Source organism: Trichechus manatus, unplaced genomic scaffold (genome assembly GCF_000243295.1).
Source record: "Trichechus manatus latirostris isolate Lorelei unplaced genomic scaffold, TriManLat1.0 scaffold00087, whole genome shotgun sequence".
NCBI lineage: Eukaryota > Metazoa > Chordata > Mammalia > Sirenia > Trichechidae > Trichechus > Trichechus manatus.
The window spans coordinates 11,008,170-11,027,441 of NW_004444023.1; the positions used below are offsets into that span (position 1 = coordinate 11,008,170).

General features: G+C 50.7%; 2 protein-coding genes across 2 annotated transcripts; both read left to right on the forward strand.

Annotated features, from left to right (window-relative positions):
* The first annotated feature begins 1,226 nt into the window (after positions 1 to 1,226).
* On the forward strand, positions 1,227 to 10,278 carry LOC101342020 (zinc finger protein 580-like). The gene is made up of 2 exons (XM_004381909.1): positions 1,227 to 1,293; positions 9,719 to 10,278. Exons 1-2 carry the CDS (start codon positions 1,227 to 1,229, stop codon positions 10,276 to 10,278), a joined length of 627 nt encoding a protein of 208 aa, XP_004381966.1.
* A 1,385-nt stretch (positions 10,279 to 11,663) lies between these two features.
* LOC101361027 (zinc finger protein 580) lies at positions 11,664 to 13,981 on the forward strand. The gene is made up of 2 exons (XM_004381774.2): positions 11,664 to 11,764; positions 12,990 to 13,981. Exon 2 carries the CDS (start codon positions 13,002 to 13,004, stop codon positions 13,518 to 13,520), a length of 519 nt encoding a protein of 172 aa, XP_004381831.1. The 5' UTR covers positions 11,664 to 11,764; positions 12,990 to 13,001; the 3' UTR covers positions 13,521 to 13,981.
* The last annotated feature ends 5,291 nt before the right edge of the window (positions 13,982 to 19,272 follow it).

Consider the following 19,272-nt stretch of genomic DNA (forward strand, 5'->3'; position numbering starts at 1 on the left):
ATCAAACGACGAATTGCATTGGGCAAATCTGCTGCAAAAGACCTATTTAAAGTGTTAAAAAGCAAAGATGTCACTTTGAGGACTAAGGTGTGCCTGACCCAAGCCACGGTATTTTCAATCACCTCATACACATGTTGAAGCTGGGCAATGAATAAGGCAGACTGAAGAATTGACACTTTTCAATTATGGTGTTGGCAGAGAATATCGAATATACCATGGACTGCCAGAAGAATGAACAAATCTGTCTTGGAACAGAATGCTCCTTAGAAGCAAGGATGGCGAGACTTTGTCTCATGTGCTTTGGACATGTTATCAGGAGGGAGCAGTCCCTGGAGAACGACATCATGCTTGGTAAAGAAGGTCAGAGAAAAATAGGAAGACCATCAACAAGATGTATTGGCACAGTGGCTGCAACAATGGGCTCAAGCATAACAATTGTGAGGATGGTGCAGAAAACTGGGCAGTGTTTTGTTCTGTTGTACACAGGGTCGCTATGAGTTGGAACTGACTCGAAGGCACCTGACAACAACAACTATCAATCGAAAGATTGGCGTTTGGAGCTCACCAGTGGGAGAAAGATGTAGCAGTCTGTTCCCGTAAAGATTACAGCCTTGGAAACCCTATGGGGCAGTTCTACTCAATCCCATAGGGTCATTATGAGTCAGAATCGACCTGACGGCAATGGGTTTGTTTGTTTTAATCTTTGTATGCACAATTTTTTTCCCCCTGGTGGTGCAGTGGTTAAGAGTTACGGCTGCTAACCAAAAGGTCAGCAGTTGGAATCCACCAGTCGCTCCTTGGAAACCCTGTGGGGCCGTTCTCCTCTGTCCTATAGGGTCGCTATGAGTCGGCAACGTTTTTTTTTTTGTTGTGTTTTTGGTACCCAGGGATCAAGGAGTCCTGGTGGTGCAGAGGTTAAGCGCTAGCTGGTAACTGAAAGGTTGGTGGTCGGAACCCACCAGCCGCTCCGCGGGAGAAAGATGTGGCAGACTGCCTCCGTAAAGATCACTGCCTTGGGAACCCTATGGGACAGTTCTACTCTGTCCTATAGGGTTGCTAAGAGTTGGAACTAACTCGTAGGTAACGCGGGTAGGGCCGGAACCCAAAATGACCTAGGAACCATTTTTCTGTTGGCTTGCGTTTCTGGCAGGAGTACTTTCATAGGCACACTTCCTGCTGCTTTCTGAATCCAGAAGAAGCTGGTTTATCTCTTCTTTCGGCTCGGGATGTCGGAGCCATCTCCGGAACTTGTCCCTGCGGCCACTTCCGGACCCGAAAGTTTGCTGTGCCGGGGTACGGGGGCCAGGCTGGGGCTCGGGGGAGTGTGTAGGCTCCGGAGAGGCGGTATTAGAGTCTTCCCCTACGGAGCAGTGGGGGTTCGGGGCGGCGCGAAGGACTTGGGGTGTGGGACAGAGTGGCCCCCAGGGCAGTGGGCATTGGATACAGAGAAAGCCCGCAAGGGAGGAGTGGGGAGAGGCTACAGCGACCCGGGGGTGGGTGTGGGGGTGGGGGGTAGAAAAAGGGTAGGGTCGAAAACCTGGGGAATGAATTATTTGGACCCAAACAGACCCAGGAACACAGGCTTGGTAATCACTTCATTTCCAAAAGGGGAGAAGAGGTTGTTGCATGAAAATGCGAGATAAAGTGGGATGAGTGGTGGGCTCTGAGCAGGGGGAGGAGTCCAGGAAAGGAGATAGGACTCAGGCTGCCGGCCGGGAAGGGTTTTGAGTCCCCAGAGGGAGGTGAACGTGCTGGAGTCGAGTGCACCAGGTTTAAGGTCTGGACTGGAAATCCGAGGCAAGCCGCGCGTGCCTTCCCAGAGGCTCAGTGGAGTCTTCCTGATGCCTGCCTCACTGGACTGTTGAGAGGATTTCACGAGGCCATGGAGATGAACATGCCTTATGAACCGAATAGCTAATATAATGAAGGTTGGGGGAGTTGGGTGTCTTAGTTACCTAGTGGTGCTGTAACATAAATACCACAAGTGGGTGGCTTTAAAGAATGGGAACTTATTTTCTCAGTTTTGGAGGCTAAAAGTCCAAGTCACGGTCTCGGCTTTGTTGATTCTTTTCTTGTTTGTGGCCCCAGGTGTCCCTTGGTTTATAGATAATCCTCACATGGCAACTGTCTTCCCCAGTTTGTGGGTGTGTCTCTGTGTTTGGGCTGCTCTTTGTATAACTCGGAAATGATTGGTGGTCTTGTGTTTGGTTCCTAAACCATTCCCCCAGCCACTCTAGCCAGGACTGAGAGGGAAGATCTCTCGCTAGATCCCTGATCTGGCCACTTTATAGACTGGAATCAATCACTGTCCTATTCTGGAACTCAGTTTCTCCATCTGTAAAATGGGATAATTAGAGCTCTCATTTCATGATGCATAGGTTTAGGGCAAACTTTAAAGATTGGAGGTTTGGTCCACCCAGAGATACCCTGGGAGAAAGGCCTGGCGATGTACTTCCAAAAAATCAGCCATTGAAAACCCTGTGGAGCAGTTTTACTTCATACACACGGCATCATCTTGAGTTGGAAATTGACTTAATGGCAACTGGTTACATTGCTACTGCTTCATTAACATAACAAAGAAAGCCCTAATTCCAAACAGAATCACATCCACATGTATAAGGGTTAGGATTCCAGCATATATTTTGGAAGGACACAATTCAACCACAGTTCAATCCATAAAATTCTACCCTTTGGCCCCCAAAATTCATGCCCTTCTCTTGCAAACTACATTCACCGTATCACAATGGGTGTCACAAACGGTTAAGCACTTGAATACTAGCTGAAAGGTTGGCGGTTTGAACCTACCCAGAGATGCCTTAGAAGAAGGCCTGGTGATCTGCTTCTGAAAGGTCACAGCCTTGAAAACCCTGTGGAACAGTTCTACTCTGCACACGTGGGGTTGCCATGAGTAGGAATCCACTCAGAGGCAATTAACGACAGCCACAGATGAGGGAGAGAGTGAGGGCTACGGTATTTATTTGATAGCGGAGGAGGCTGAGGTGGGAATTCCAGATGGAGCTTGGGAGAGATGCTGTGACCCAAAGTCTGAGGAGTGAACAGAGACATCAGAATGGTCAGGGGAGGTGAGGGGAGGGGTGAGAAGGTGGCTGGAGAGGGGTTCGGGCCAGATTGAGAGAGGCTTTGAATGCCAAGGTCAGGGATTTATAGTGAAGGCAAAGCCATAGAAGGAGAGTAGGTGTTAGATCATTCTGGAGCTTGTGGACTGGTGAGGAGGGCATACAGGTAATGCCTCACCAGCTTGCATGGGATTCTAGAAGGTAGAGGAGGAAGTTGCCAGGAGAGGCAAGAGGAAGAGTTTCCAGGAAGAAGAAAGCACATAAGCCTTTGTTGTTAGAGTTGTACAAGTTCAAGGTCTGTTCAGGGGGCTGTGAAGTGCTGTGTATGGTTGGAGCACAGGAATAAGCGATGAGGTAGAGAAGCTGGCTGGACCACCTCATGAGTAAAAACCAGTTGCCATCAAGTTGACCCTGTCTCATGGCAACCCCATGTGTGTCAGAGTAGAATTGTGCTCCATAGGATTTTCAATGGCTGATTTTTTGGAAGTGGATTGCCAAGCCTTTCTTCTGAGGTGCCTCTGGGTGGGTTTGAATTGCCAACCGTTTAGTTTTAGTCAAGTGCTTAACTGTTTGTGCCACCCAAGGACTCCTCATGAAGGGCCTCAAACTCTAGGCTGTGGAACTTGGACTTGGCCCTGCGGGGCCATGAAAAGGTTTTGAATGGTGCAGAAGTTGCATCTGATCCAGATGTAAAAAGGATCTCTCTGGGGCCAGTGTGGGTGAGGACCTGGAGGCCAGGACACTAGGGAGAAGGCTAGTACAGGGGTCCAGGTGAGCGAGGAAGGGGCCAGAGCTGGGACTTAGAGAACAGAGGGAGCAGAGGGCTCTAAGAGCATTTCAGGGGTTGGAAGTGATAGACTTGTTGCTTGTCTGGCTTTAGGGGTGAGAGAGAGGGAAGAAATGAGAGTCAAGGTTCTGGACTTGTGTGGCTGGTGGAGCTTCATCATGATCGTGTCATAGGAGGGTGAACAGGATATTTTTTGAGGGAGAAGATAGTGCTTTAGTTTTGGACAGGGCAATTTCATTCATTTGTTTATCCATCTGTCCATCCCATCAGTAATGTATTGAACCCCCATTCATCCATCCATTCTTTCATCCATCCATTCATTCAACCACTATTGTACTGAGCCCCTGTCCATCCATCCGTCCATTCATTCAATCAATATTGATTGTATTGAGTCCCTATTCATCTATCTATCCATCCATCCATTCTTTCAACTAATGTTGTATTGAGCCCCTACCCTCTTCCAAGACCTTTGCTAGATTCTGAGGATTCATTGGTGGCCCGGAAAGACCTGGGCCCTGCCTTCCTGGAGAGTGGGGAAGGCAAGACAGTCAAACAGCAAATCAATCAATAAACAAAGCCATCACGGATTATATATAGGAGGTGAAGCAAATAAGCAGGCTGGTGAGATACTGGGGCCTCACCTACTTGAGCTAACTTAATCAGTGAGGGCTTCTCTGAGTGTCTTAGTTTCCTAGTGCCGCTATAACAGAAATACCACAAGTGGATGGCTTTAATGAACAGAAATTTATTTTCTCATAGTTTAGGAGGCTAGAAGTCCAAATTCAGGGCCCTGGCTATAGGGGAAGGCTTTCTTTCTCTCTGTGGGCTCAGGGGGAGATCCTTGTTTCTATTCAGCTCCTGTTTCTAGGTTCTTTGGTGATCATCATGTGGCCTGATGTCTCTCTTTCCTCATCTCTGCTTCCTTGCTGTTTTGCTTGCTCTTTGTTAACATCTCAAAGGTGCCTGGCTTAAGACACCGCCTACACTGATAACGGACTCATTACCATAACAAAAAAATCTTTTCCCAAATGGGATTGCATCCACAGGTATTAAAAAAAACCTTTGACTTCAAGTCTATTCCCACTCATAGGGTGTTCTTGGCTGTAACCTTTACAGGAGCAGATCACCTGGTCTTTCTCCCATGGAGCTGCTGACCTTCTGGCTAGTAGTTGACCACTTAACTGATTGCACGACCCAGGGACTCCCCTAGGAATGTATGCATATATGTATATATGTGTTTATAAACACATATGGAAACCCTGGTGGTGTAGTGGTTAAGAATTTGGCTGCTAACCAAAAGGTGGGCAGTTCGAATCCACCAGGCACTCCTTGGAAACCCTGTTGGGCAGTTCTACTCTAATAGGGTCACTGTGAGTTGGAATCAACTCGACGGCAGCAGGGTTTTATATATGTATGTATATACATATAGCTGTTGTAGTTAGGTACTATTGAGTCAATTACAACTCACAGCAACCCTATAGGACAGAGGAGAAACTGCCCCATAGGGTTTCCTAGGCTGTAATCTTTACAGGAGCAGATCACCAGGTCTTTCTCCCACAGAGCTGCTAGGTGGGTTCGAACCGCCGGTCTTCTGGTTAGCAGCTGAGTGCTTTAATCACTGCACCACCAGGGCTTCTATATCTACAAGTGTAGGGTTAGGATTTAGTTAGGACACAGTTCAATCCCTAAACTGAGGAAGTGTTATTAGAGCTGGAACCTTAGTGGCCAGAAAGAATCCATCCTTGTGAGGGGCTGCAGGGGAACATCCCAGAGAGGGGAGCAGTGAGTGCGGAGGCCCTTGGGACAGGAGAGGTTGGGGCGACAAGGATTGGGAAGGCAACACTGCAACTAGAGCACGGTGAAGGGTGAGGTGGGGGCAGCCTGGGGCCAGTACACACACGGCCCTAAGAGCATTTTGGAATTTTCCTCTTTAAGAGCAGCATGGAGGGTTTTCGGTCACGGGGTGATATGGTTCCTGGGTGTTTGAACACCGGTCACTTGCATTGCCATAGGGGGATGGGGCTGGGGGATGCCAAGGGGTGGGTGGAGACCAAGGGGGTGGCATTGTGGTAACCTGGGGGTCAACGGTGGTGACTTGCACTAGGGTGGCAGTGAGGGCTGCCACACCCCTCCGGACCCAATGGCAGGAGTGGCTCTGAGGGGCACAAGTCGGATTCTGAAAAAAGAGGTGGAAAAAGCCAGGTTGATCACATCTAGCTTTATTAGGGAATTTACAAAAAAGGTTGGCACCAAGATTCTTGTGATGGACAGCAAAGCACCAAGAGTCACCCAGGGGGAGGTCTGTGCAAGGCAGTGTGGAGTGTGTGTTTATATACTTAGGGCTTACGTGCAAGGATACACAGAAGGGAACCAGGAAAAAACATCTCAAATCTGTGATGGAAGGAGCCCTGGGTGCGCAGTGGTTAAGTGCTCGGCTGTCAGCCAAAAAATTGGCAGCTCAAACCCACCAGCAGCTCTGTGGGAGAAAGACCTGGTGATGCCTCCGTAAAGATTATAGCCTTGGAAACCCTATGGCAGTTCTACTCTGTCTTACAGGGTCTTACGAGTCAGAATTGACTCGTTGGCACATAACAACAATTGTTTTCTAAGTGACCTTGGGTGGTGCAAATGGTTAAATACTCGACTATAACTGAAAAGTTGGTGGTTTGAACCCACCCAGAGATGCTTTGGAAGACAGTACTGGCGATCTGCTTCCCAGAGATCACAGCCCTGAAAACCCTGTGGGGCAGTTCTACTCTGCACACATGGGGTTGCCATGAATTGGAATCAACTCCACGGCAACTAACAACAACAACAATCCATGATGGATAGGATAGTTTTAGTACTAGTTAATGGGTTCCAATTGATGGTACCTGAAGTCAGGTGTTTGGTGTTTTGTCCTGGCCCAGGTCACTACCTGGTAAGGTACTCTGGTCTCCCCCCAGAGTCCTTTGCAGGCAGGACCCATCTTGTATTGTTCACGGCCCTCACAAGGGTGTGGGAGGTTGGAGATGAGTGTGAGGTGCATGCAAACATCACTTTGCAGAAGCAGGTCCCATCCTGCTCTGCCACCTACACATGGTGTGACCCTGGACAAATCACTTGATCCCCGAGTGTTGGCATCCTTGTTTGTAAAATAAGAATCCTCATGGCACTTAAGGTTCCTGGTGGCACAAACATTTTGCACTTGACTACTAACCAAAAGGTTGGCAGTTGAACCCACCCAGTGCCATGGAAGAAAGACCTGGCAATCTACTTCCGTAAAGATTATAGTCTTGGAAACCCTATGGGGCAGTTCTACTCTGTCACACATGGGGTTGCCATGAGTCGGAATCGACTGGATGGCAGTGAGTTTAGTTTTTTTTAGGGGGGTGGGTCATGACGCTTAACCTCAGAGGACTGTTCTGTGTGTCCTGTGTGTTTAGCAGTGGGTGACACTGAGTAAGGGCTCAACAAAGTTTGGTCACTGTCATTATTTCTGGGGGTAGGGTTGGGGTGAGGGTGGCTGTCGCGGCTGCAGCTAGTTGCGTGGGTCTGAGACTCAAGTGAGGAATCCAGGCGGGAGACTTAGCTTGAGTAGTTGCCCATGTAGACCAGTGATTCTATACTGGGAGCGAGGGGACATTTTCATTTGTCATGACTTGGAGAGGGCTGCTATTGGCATCTCGGGGGGAGGAGTTCAGGGATGCTGCTAAACATCCTACAATGCACAGGTGAGCCCCCACCACAAAGAATGATCCATCCACAAGTGTCAGTAGTGCTGAAGTTGGGAAACCCTCCTGTAGACAGAGGGTGTGGCTGAAGGTATGCACGTAGTGACCCAGAGAACAGAAAGAAAATCAAAACCAAACCCATTGCCATCGAGTCGATTCCGACTCATAGCATCTCCATGTAACAGAGTAGAACTGTACCATAGGGTTTCCTATGATGTGATCTTTACAGGTACAGATCACCAGGTCTTTCTCCCACGGAGCCGCTGGGTGGGTTTGAATTGCCACCCTTTGGGTTAACAGCCAAGTGCTTAATCACTTCACCACCAGGGCTCCTTGGGAGTAGGCAGAGAGGGCGCAAACTCAAATGCATTAAATGTGCAGGCAGGTGTCCCAGGAGAGTGAAGTCGTCAGGGGAGCCAGGGGCAACCCCTTTACACTAGGCACGTGCTCTCCTGTTAACCACAGTCTCTGCTCCCCCTCCATAAAGTTACTAAAGAAGCAGTAGCTCTAAGGAAGCGGTGTTCAACGGACGTATGATGACTGTATGTCATGTGTGTAATTGTCACTTTAAAAAGTGAAAAGAAACAAAACAAAACAAAAAAAGAAACAGGTGAAATTAGTTTCAATAATATACCAAACTAAGGTCCCTGGGTGGCACAGTTTGCGCTCAACTACTAATTGTAAAGGTTGGCAGTTCGAACTCACCCGGTGGCACCATGGAAGAAAGGCCTGGCGATCTGCTTCCATAAAGATTACAGTGAAGAAAACCATACGGGGCGGTTATACTATCACACATCGGGTCTCCTAAGTCACAAAACCACACCAGAAACAAAATCAACAACAAATAATATACTGAACATAACCCAGTATATACAAAATGTTATCATTTCAAAACATAGCCAGTGAGATAGTTTACATTCTCTTTTTTCATACTAAGTCTTTGAAATCTGTTAAGTATTTTACACTTGTTGTTAGTTGCCATCAAGTTGATTCCAACTCGTGGGACTGAAGAAACCAAACCCATTGCCATCTAATAGATTCTGACTCATGGTGACTCCACGTGTTACAGAGTAGAATTGTGCTCCGTAGGGTTTTCTTGTCTGTAATCTTTACAGAAGCAGATCTCCAGGCCTTTCTTCCATGGCACTGTTGGGTGGGTTTTTGAACTACCAACCTTTAGGTTAGTAGTTGATCGCAAACTGTGCCACCCAAGGACCTTTTATACTTACAGGCCATCTCAGTTCAGAGCAGCCATAGGCCACATGTGCCCAGCAGCTACCCTTTTGGACAGCCCAGGTCTAGGGAATCTTTAGTTTTAGCCTAAAATCCAAATTGTTGGGTCACATGGGGGTGTTCTGAAGAAGACAGATGCTTTCTCAGTTCCAGACAGTTGTTGCCATATCTAGAGATTTTTTTCAAGTGTACCTGGAAATTCGAGCTTTTGTGTGCATTTTCTGGCTTTTAAAATATTGTCTAGTAATTCAGAAACATTAAAAAATACTTTGTGGTCCAAACTAAATATAACTGTGAGCCCCTTTTGGCCCGTGGGCCTTGGTTGCAGTGGGGTTGACTGTGGTCTACTGCGCTGTCCATATGGTGGCTGCTGTAGCTATTTGTATTTAAATTAAGGAAAATTAAATAAAAGTAAGAAGTCCGTTCCTCAGTGGCACTAGCCATATTTCAAGTGCACAATGGTCTCGTGACTAGTGGTGGTCTTGTTGGAAAGTGCACAGATCATAAAACATTTGCATCATTGTGTAAAGTTGTTAGTTGTCCCTGGAGTTGGCGCCAACTCATGGCGACCCCATATAAAGCAAAATGAAACGTTGCCTGGTTCTGCACCATCTTTATGATTGTTGGTATACTCAAGTCCATTGTTACGGCCACTGTGTATTTTGAATGCCTTCCAGCACTATATTGGACAGTATTCTGTCATGATCGATAAGGTTTTCATTGGCTGATTTTCAGAAGTAGATTGCTAGGCCTTTCCTCCTAGTATTAGTCTGGAGGTTCTGCTGAAACTTGTCTACCACACATGACCCTGCTGATATTACACCATGGCATGCTAACGGCTGTTGCTCTGGCTTCCCTGGGCCCTGGGACTGGGTGCTACAATAACCTCTTCTCTCTGCTGCTCCCAGCTGCCCCCCAGGTGATGCTGCTGCCTCCCCGGCCGCCCACCCTTCGCTCCTCTCCAGAGGCCATGGACCCTCCGCCCACCCTCCAGTCCTCCCCTGAAGCCATGGACCCGCCGCCCTCCCAGGTTGACCCTCTGCCCCCGCAGGTTGACCCGCCACCCGCCGCGTCCTCCCCGCCGCACTACTACCTGCTCATCGACACGCACGGTGTGCCCTACAAGTACACGGCGCAGCGGAAGGAGGGGCGAAGGCCACCGGCAGAGGAGCCCGCCCCCGGCGACGGGGAAGAGGAGGGCCGCAGCTGCCCCTGCCACGAGTGCGGCCGCGTGTGCAGCTCTCCCATGCAGCTGCAGGGCCACCTCTTGACGCACTCCATGGTCAGGCCCTTCACGTGTGACACCTGTGACCGGGCCTTCAAGCGCTCCAGCGACCTGGCCCGCCACCGGCGCATGGCGCACAACACCGTGCGCCGCACCGGCACCGACCGCCCCTACGTCTGCCCGTACTGCCCGCGCCGCTTCCAGGACACCGCAACGCTGGCGGAGCATGTGCCCACGCACTAGGGGCCTGCAGGGGCTGCCGGCCTCAGTTTCCCCATGTGCCCTACAGGAGCATCGTGCCCACAGCTTTTGGTGCTTTGAGACATCAAGACAAGGCCACTGCTGCTCCTTGGGCCTCAGTTTCCCCATCTGCCCGGTGGAGAGTATCACACCTTCCCCACCCCTCTATCTGGCAATGTGTGGTGTTGTCTGGGCCTCAGTTTCCCCATCTGCCCAATGGAGAGTATTATACCTTCCCCACCTCTATGTAGCAATGTCTGGTCTTTTCTGGGCCCCAGTGTCCCCATCTGCCCTGTGGGAAGAGTAACACCTTTCCCACCCTTATCTCTGGCAGTATGTAGTGTTGTTCCGGCCTCAGTTTCCCCATCTGCCCCATGGGAAGTATCTCCCTCCCCCACCTCTCTGTCTGCCAATCTCTGGGCCTCGGTTTCCCCATTTGCTCAGCTGGCAGAACTCTCCCTTCTCCCTGCACCCTCTGTGGTTGGGTGGCTTTGCCTGGGTGGGCAGGGATGGCCCAGTGGAAAGAAGATAAATGCGAGTGCACCGGTTCCTTGTCGTGGGAATTCGGGCAAAAAAGACTGAACCTGGTCTGTTGTTAAGTGCTGTCCAGACTCCTAGTGACCCTGTGTACAACAGAACAAAACACTGCCCAGTTCTGCACCGTCCATACAGTTGTTGCTATGTTTGAGCCCATTGTTGTAGCCACTGTGTCATTCCATCTCGTTGAAGGTCTTCCTCTTTTTTGCTGACTCTCTAATTTACCAAGCATGATGTCCTTCTTCAGGGAGTGGTACCTCTTGATAAACATGTCCAAAGTAGTGAGATGAACTCTCGCCGTCCTCGCTTCCAAGGAGCATTCTGGCTGTACTTCTAAGATTTGTTCATTTTTCTGGGTGTCCATGGTATAGTCAATATTCTTCACAAACACCATAATTCAAAGGGTCAGTTCTTTTTCAGGCTTCCTTATTCATTGTCCAAGTCTACCATGCATATGAGGCGACTGAAAATACCATGGCTTGGGTCAAGCACATTTAGTCCTCAAGATGACATCTTTGCTTTTTAACACTTAAAAGAGGTCTTTTGCAGTACGATTGCTCAATGCAGTACCGGGCCTAACCTCCGTTAATTGGTCGTTCTCTGTCTACACTACCGCACTATTCCAAACGGGTTGGAAGACAGGCTGCTTCTGTGGGTCTCAGCGCCCCTCCGCACTTCTTCCTCGCGGGGCCTCGGAAAAGGCGGGCCGTGGGAGCGGCCGACACAGCGGCGGCGGCGGAACCTTCCTGCGGGGCGCGTGCGTTCCCGGCCGGCACCCTTTCCCGAAGACGCCGCAGCCCCCCTCCCGCGCCCCCCACCCCACGTCCCCGGCGCCACCGGCCCGGAGCCTCCCGGAAGTCTCGGCCCCGCCGCCTCCGGTCCTCGCCAGGGGAAGTCCGGGGCCGCCGGGACCTCGGCCCGCTCCTCCGGACCCAGGAGGCCGCCGCACCGGGTACGGGGGCCGGGAAGGAGGGAGGAGCCAGCTTGCGGACCGCGGTGAGGCCGGGCAGGGCCGCGGGAGAGGTCGGCGCGGGGAACGAGGCAGACAAGTAGAGAGGCCAGGGCTCTTTGTAGAAGTGGGGGCAGAGGAGGGGGTCCCTGGGGGGTACAGCGGGAAGAGGGATGGAGGGGGCCCTGGGATTTGCAGGAGTAGAGGAGTAGAGGGACCATTAGGGGACAAGAGGGAAAAGAAGAGGGTGGAGGGGCCGAGTTGTGTATAACGGGTAGGGGTGGGGCCCGAAGATGTAAAGAGAAGAGGCGAAATAAGAATTGCAGACTTATATATAAAGGAAGGAGGGCTTGGGAGGTAGCGTGGTGAAGGAGATCCAGAGGGCCTGCTAATAACCGAGTCGGAGGAGGACCCGGAGGGACAGAGAGGAGAAATAAAGGTGTCAGTGGCTTATACACAGGGGCGAGGGAGGAGAGACCCTTGTAGGGATGTAGCAGGTAGCAAGGTCCTGGGACACTGGAGTATAGAGGAAGACAATGGAGATGTCTTAGGGGTGTGTAGATAAAATAGAGACAAGTTGTAAAGTGGGGAGAGAATGGTGAGACCTTGAGGTGTTAAGTGTAGGAACAGGACAGAGGAGCAGTGAGTGAAAAGTGGGGAATTGGGTTAGTGGGGCTCTGAGGATGTGCCTATAGGAAATAAGGCCACGGTTGTATATAGTGATGGGTGGGAGGGCGGGTGTAGACGGAGAGGCCCTCTGGGCATGTAGTGGGAATGGCGATCTGGGAGGGCCTGGAGGCGGAGTAAGCCGGCAGATGGAGTAGTGGTCCACGGGGAGAGAATGCTGGGCCCTGGGAAAGAAAAGGAAGTTCTGGACGCAGAAGAACCCTGGGGCGTGAGATAAAGGGGTCATGAAGATGATTGGAGGGGAAATAGATTTAGGAGATGGCTGTTGCCGGGTAGGGGAAGGATAAAGGAAGGATGACGACCTGGGGGCTGAGAGGAGGATCGAACAGGAAGAACAGGATGGGGCCGGGATGTGCTGAGCCCAGTTTGAGACGTCCTGGAGTCAGCTTGATGGAACTCAGAGAGATCTGGGCTCGAGTCAGAGTTTCCTTTTGGGGGAAGAGGTAGGTTCTTGGCACAGAGGTGTAACAAGCCGTGAGGATGGGGACATTTAGGGCAAGGATGGGGCGATTGTAACTTCTTTCCCCTCCGCCGCTCCCAGCTGCCGCTCCAGATGCTGCTGCTCCCGCCGCGGCCGCCCCACCCTCGGTCCTCCTCTCCGGAGGCCATGGACCCACCGCCCCCCAAGGCTCCCCCTTTCCCCAAGGCAGAAGGCCCCTCCTCCACCCCTTCTTCCGCGGCGGGGTCCCGACCCCCGCGGCTGGGCCGCCACCTGCTCATCGACGCGAACGGGGTCCCCTACACGTATACGGTGCAGCTGGAGGAGGAGTCCCGGGGCCCGCCCCAACGCGAGGCGCCCCCAGGAGAGCCCGGCCCTCGCAAGGGCTACAGCTGCCCGGAGTGCGCCCGTGTCTTTGCCAGCCCTCTGCGGCTGCAGAGCCACCGCGTGTCGCACTCGGACCTCAAGCCCTTCACTTGCGGCGCCTGTGGCAAGGCCTTCAAGCGCTCCAGCCACCTGTCGCGGCACCGTGCCACGCACCGTGCCCGCGCCGGCCCGCCGCACACCTGCCCACTCTGTCCCCGCCGCTTCCAGGACGCCGCGGAGCTGGCTCAGCACGTTCGCCTCCACTAAACCCGAGGCGCTCGAAACCGGGTCTGCGCTGCCCCTCTCCGGGCCACCAAGTCTGTCCCACACAGCGTCATTCCCACACACACTCCCTGGCTCTGCTAAGGTTACTGCCTTACCCTGAGCCTCAGTTTCCCCATCTTTCCAAAGGGAGAAGCATCATTCCTTTCCCCTTACACTCCTCTTTCTAGCTGTGTGATGTAGACCGACTCGTTGCCCCTCCCTGGGCCTGTGAAATGGGTAGAGTGAAGGAAAGGCAGAGGAGAGAACACGGGCGTGGGCTCTGGTCGGGCTGTGCTGTGTGAGCCTTCGCAAGTGACAAAACCTCTGAGCCTTGGTTTCCTGCTCTGCGAAGTGTTGAACGGCAGTCGTCCTGGTGGAAGAGATGACAAAAGAGCACGGGCACCGTCTGGTTCTTTTCTGTATCTTCCCTCTTCCGCCAACTAACCCCACCCTCTGCTCAATAAACATTCCGCACACCATTTTCTGGTTCGGATATCCGTTTTGTGTGTTGGGGATTAAGGGGACAGCGAGGGAAACCTAAGCACCTGGGAACCTCCATCTCGGTGTGTGTTTCCGGCCGGAGGCAATTCTCGAACTCCTTGGCGCCCCGCCCCCATCTCCCTCCCTGGACCCTCTTCACTCCCCCACCCCTGGTCCTCTCTCTTCTCACCTGGCGCCGCCAGCTCCTGGGGGACACCCAGAGGCCCCGCCCCACCGCTACCTGCAACTACGAGGTTATCCCAGGGCCGTTCCGGAGTCGCCCGGACTGGAGAGGCTGCTGCACCCGGTACGGGGGCCGGGAGGAGGGCGGCAGTAGGCCGTGGAGAGGGGCGGGGCGGGGCCTGGGGGGCACCTGTGCGCGGGGCGGGGTGGGGCCAGCTCCTAGAGAGCCGCTTCTGGGGGTTTAGATGGAAAGGCTCAAGACAGGCCTGCGGGCCGGCCCAGGGGTAGACCCCTAGAGAGCGCTGGGACCTAGAAAGCTGGGAGGTGGATGTGTGTGGGTTGGAGAACCTGGAGGTAAACGGGCGAGGGGAGGGAGGGGGCGCAGAGATATTCAGGGAGGTGGCTAGAGGCAGGGTATGCGGCAGGTTAGGACCTGGGGGTCCTAACGTTGCAGCCCGATTGAGAAGGCTTAGGCTTCTGTAGAGGGTAGAAAAGGTTTCTATGGGTGGAGCATGCAGGGGTCTGAGGCATTTGGGGGAAGGAGACCTGGAGATCAATGGGGTGGAGCACAGAGACGCCTTGGGGGTGGCTAGAGTAGAGGGACCTGAGGAGGTTGCCGAGGGGGAGGATTGAGGGGTACAGAGATCGCATGAGTACAGTGGGGCGGTGGAACACAGATGTTACCGCAGTAACGCGGGTTGGAGCCACTTGCAGCAATAGCCAATTCTGGGACGGGTGAGGTGAGCAGCAAGAGTTTTATTGTATATCAATACGTAGGAGACAGAGGGGAATAGATTTTTCCAAAAAACCTGTCTCCCCCACTGGAGATAGGCTGAAGGCTTTTATAGGGACAGGATTATAGGTCTTAGAAGTTTGTTAGTTCCCCCTTGAGGTGGTCAAGTCCCAGATGAGTTAATCTTTTCTTGGGGGTTATCTGGCAACATCCTGGTTTTCTTGTCCCAAGATGGGTGCTTTGTTCGGTTACTCATTCTTAGATCATTATCACTTGTTTTCCACACTCCAAGGGGGAACATAGGTTAATCTTAAACTTTTTGTAGAGATGGGGACCGCAGGGAAAGACAATCATGAGACAATGTGGCGGTTCGAAATGGGGAGTAAAATAATAGTGAGCTGGGCCTATGCAGCCTCTTCCAATCTCCCCTTTTATTGGAAGTTTCTCCATCTTGGGAAACAGGGCATCGCTTCTTTTCTGGCTACTTCCTGCTGGTTAGGGGCATCCCCTGGGGTAAGAAACCTCCCATTATCCACTAGGGGCCATAGGTGGGGATGGGGGGTGAGTTAGAGAGGAAATTGGCTGCATCTTGGTGAATTAGATGACATTTCGTCCTCAGAGCTTGAAAAAGGGGCGTCCCGACTTACCAGGGTAAAAATTTTTCTAGCCTTAAGAGTATTTGTACTTCCTTTTGTTAATATTCTTATAAAACAGGGAACACAAAAACAAACTAGAATAATCACTATTCTTAGGGTTCCTCTTTTGGGCTCTTCTATGGCCCACTTAACTGGACCTACTGGAGTTAGGGCTGAGACTACACACGGGAGGGTCAGAGTGTCCCCAGCTTGCAGGGTCAGTGTCCCCTTTGCCTGTAGGATCACCGGCACCTTTTCTGTCCAGGTCTCCTGGAAAAATAGAGGGAAATAAGGTCAAAATCATTGTATTGTAGTACTTCAGGCTCTTTATTGGAGTACAAGAGTATGGTGGCTCTCTGTTTTCTGCTTCCTTCTCTTCTTCTGGCCGGGCTGCTTTTACTCTTGAGTGATGCACCCAGCGGCTACTCCTGTTAATTTCAGAGATGAGTGGGTGGTCAGGAGAATTTCAAAAGGTCCCTCTCACTGAGGGGCCAGTTGATCTTCCCTGGGTTGATTCTTCCAGGTTTTCAACAGGCCTGATCTCCTACTTCTGGGTTGGAACCTGTGGAGGGGAGTGTCAGAAGGAAAAGACAAACGAGAAGAAGCATACTGATTAACAGTGTTTATGATAGCCCTCAGAGAATGGACCCAGTCTCTTTTCTCTATCTAAGCCATCACCGAGGTGGGGAAAGTCGACTTTTTCAGGAATGGTCTCCCAGATAGTGATTCGTAAGGGCTCAACTTGAGCCCACTTCGAGGGGCTACCTGGATTCTGAGCAGGGCGATGGGGAGAACTTGTATCTAAGTGGAGCTTGTCTCCTGGCAGAGTTCCGCCAAGGACTTTTTCAGAGTATAGTTCATCTTTTTGGTCTTTCCAGTCGATTGTGGTCTCCAGGCTGAGTGTGATTTCCAATTTATATCTAAAACCTTATTGACTTCTTGGGTGACTGTTGCCATAAAAGCTCTCCTGTTGTCACTCTGTACTGAGATTGGAAGATCAAAACGGGGTATGATTTCTTTGCGTAACGCCTTGGTCACTTCTTGGGCTTGTTCGGTTTGACAAAGGAAAGCCTCCACCCACCCTGAGTAGGTGTCCACAAAAATCAGCAGATATTTAAAATTTCCAGGTGTCTGGGGCATTATACCACTGCCACCTGAAGGGGATCATTGATTGCCTTCAGGAGTTCTAGGATTTATGGTACATGTTTTATTTCTTTGTTGGCAGATGTCAGAAGTCCCCTTTCTTTCTACAAGGCATCATGTGAGTGAAGGACCAGATGGGCATATTTATTATCAGTACACAGTTATGCATCTTCCTGCTCCTAGTCGCAGGGCCCACCGGAGGACTATGAGTCCAGCCTTTTGAGCTGAAGTGCCAGCAGGAAGTGGAGCTGCCTCTAAGACCTCAGTTTGTGTCACCACCACATATCCTGCCTTGTGGCATCCTTCATATAGAAAGCTACTGCCATCTGTATACATTTCTATCTCTGGGTCAGTCAGGGGAACATCTGAGAGATCTGGTCTGGTAGAATAAACTTCAGTTATCTCTAGGCAGTCATGGACGGGGGCATTTTCCGAAGTAGGCAGCAGTGTGGCAGGATTGAGGGAGGGGACAGCCTTCAGAACCAGGTTTGAGTTGTTTAACAAGATTGCTTGACATTTTCCCATCCGTCCTGCCGTGAGCCCAAAACCCCCCTTTTGTTCCAAAAGAGGCAAAACTGTATGTGGTGTGTTTACCATTACCTTTGGTCCCAGGGTGAATTTCTTGGCTTCCTGTAACAGGTCACATGCTGTAGCCACGGCTCAAAGACAAGGGGGCCATTCCCAGGTCACATTGTCCAGCTGTTTTGAAAAGTAGGCCACCGGTTGCCTGGCTGGTCCCAGGGTTTGAGTTAGTACCCCCACAGCAATTCCCTGTCTTAATATCAGTCCATTCAGTGGCAAATAGAGGCTGAGACTCGGGGTGTAGAGGAATACAAAGGAAGGCATCTTTCAAGCCCAGTACTGAAAACCAAGCACATTGACTGGGTATAGTAACCCAGAGGGTATATGGGTTTGGCACAATCGGATGAATGTCCTCTACTATTTGGTTGATTTTCCTTAGGTCTTGAACACACCGATATTCTCTTGTCCTCGGTTTCAACACCGGTAAGATGGGTATTGTACGTAGACTGGCAAAATTTCAAAAGTCTAATTTTTATGCATAGACGCGCCAATGGTGTGATCCCTTCTAAAGCTTCCTTGCGGAGGGGATATTGCCTCTGGTTTATAACAGGTGCTCTGGGTTTTAAAATAATTTTAACTGGTGCGGTTGACTTGGCTCATCCAGGCCTTATGCCCAGACCTCCAGATTCACCTTTTGTTGAATATGGAAAGGAATGCCACTAAGTATTACTATTTCTTCTTGGAACAGTGTCGCCTGCAAAGGGCATGCGTTTTCAGGCGGAATCTGTAGAAAATGGAGAGGAACAACTCTGCCATCCTCTTTGGGTTACTCCAATAAGAAGGACTGTGATTCTTCCAATTATACAAGTTGGAGGTAGAGAAAAGAGTATGTACTAACACTGTTCCTCCTTTGCTGGAATTTTTCTCAGAGGAAATTGCCCTGCCCAAGCCCCAGCAGTACCCTCACTGAAAACTACCCTAACGGGTGTGTGTAGGGGGGAGACCATACCTGATGAAGTCAGACTCTTAGTTCCCGATTCCCTTCATTCCTCAGTTCCTCTCAAGCTGGCTGGACTAGAATCAGGCTCGGCCCTTTCTGTGGGGGATTCTGCTGTCATTCCTCGGCCCGACCTGTCGGCTTCTACCGCACCTTCCCTATATGGTGGGGGAAGCCGAAGCAGTTATTGGGGCTATTACTTCTAAGAGGGGACCCTCCGGTGAGGAGTCAGGAAGCACTTTTGCCTTCGGCTTTCCCTGGAAAAGAACCTGGTTAGAGGGATTCAAAGTTTGATAGAGAAACATGAAGGCTTGAGTATAGGGAACTTTGTCCCATTTTCTTCCTACAAAACTAGTCAAGCTGAAAAACCCTGCCATAAGCCAAAGACCTGTTTTGGAGACAATGTTTCTGGTCCCCCAGCTGGATTGGGGCCATACATTGTTACATAAGCATATCATTTTCTTTCTTGTCATAGGCTTATAGCTATACCTCCTCCAGTTTGTTAGAATGCAGCCTAGAGGAGATTTGGCTGGGATAGATGGACCTCCCCCCATAACAGGTGTTTGTTTATGCATAAGCAGCATCAGTAACTGCTTTTCATGTGTCTCAACAGCAACTACATTTTGCAAAACCTCAGATTGGGTATTAATATAAATACAGCAACATTTATTTATTAAGGCACAAACTATTTCTTGAGAGACTAACAGGAAAGGGTAATACTATTCTATTTTGTAAAATCATAGCTCAAATTTCAGACACTTCTCTGGTTATGATAGTGTTGTAGGGGAAAAACATCATAAAGTTTAGTAAAGCAAATGAAAGTTTTATTCGGCATATATTCAAAAGGGCAGAAGTGGGAAATGGACAACCATGCTGCCAGAGCCATGTCTGCCCAAGTCCAAGGAAATACCACAGAACAGACAAAAGTAGGAAAAGGACAAGCATGCTGCCACAGCCATGTCTGCCTGAGTCAAAAGACCATTACAGAATAGGGAAGAGTGGGAAAACAGACAAGCATGCTGCCACAGCCATGTCTGTCCAAGTCCAAAGAGCAGTTACAGA

Coding starts and splice junctions, on each gene's coding strand:
- LOC101342020 (XM_004381909.1), top strand. CDS start 1,227: ATGTCGGAGCCATCTCCGGAACTTGTCCCTGCGGCCACTTCCGGACCC. Junction 1,294..9,718: donor CGAAAGTTTGCTGTGCCGGG/GTACGGGGGCCA, acceptor TGCTGCTCCCAG/CTGCCCCCCAGGTGATGCTG.
- LOC101361027 (XM_004381774.2), top strand. CDS start 13,002: ATGCTGCTGCTCCCGCCGCGGCCGCCCCACCCTCGGTCCTCCTCTCCG.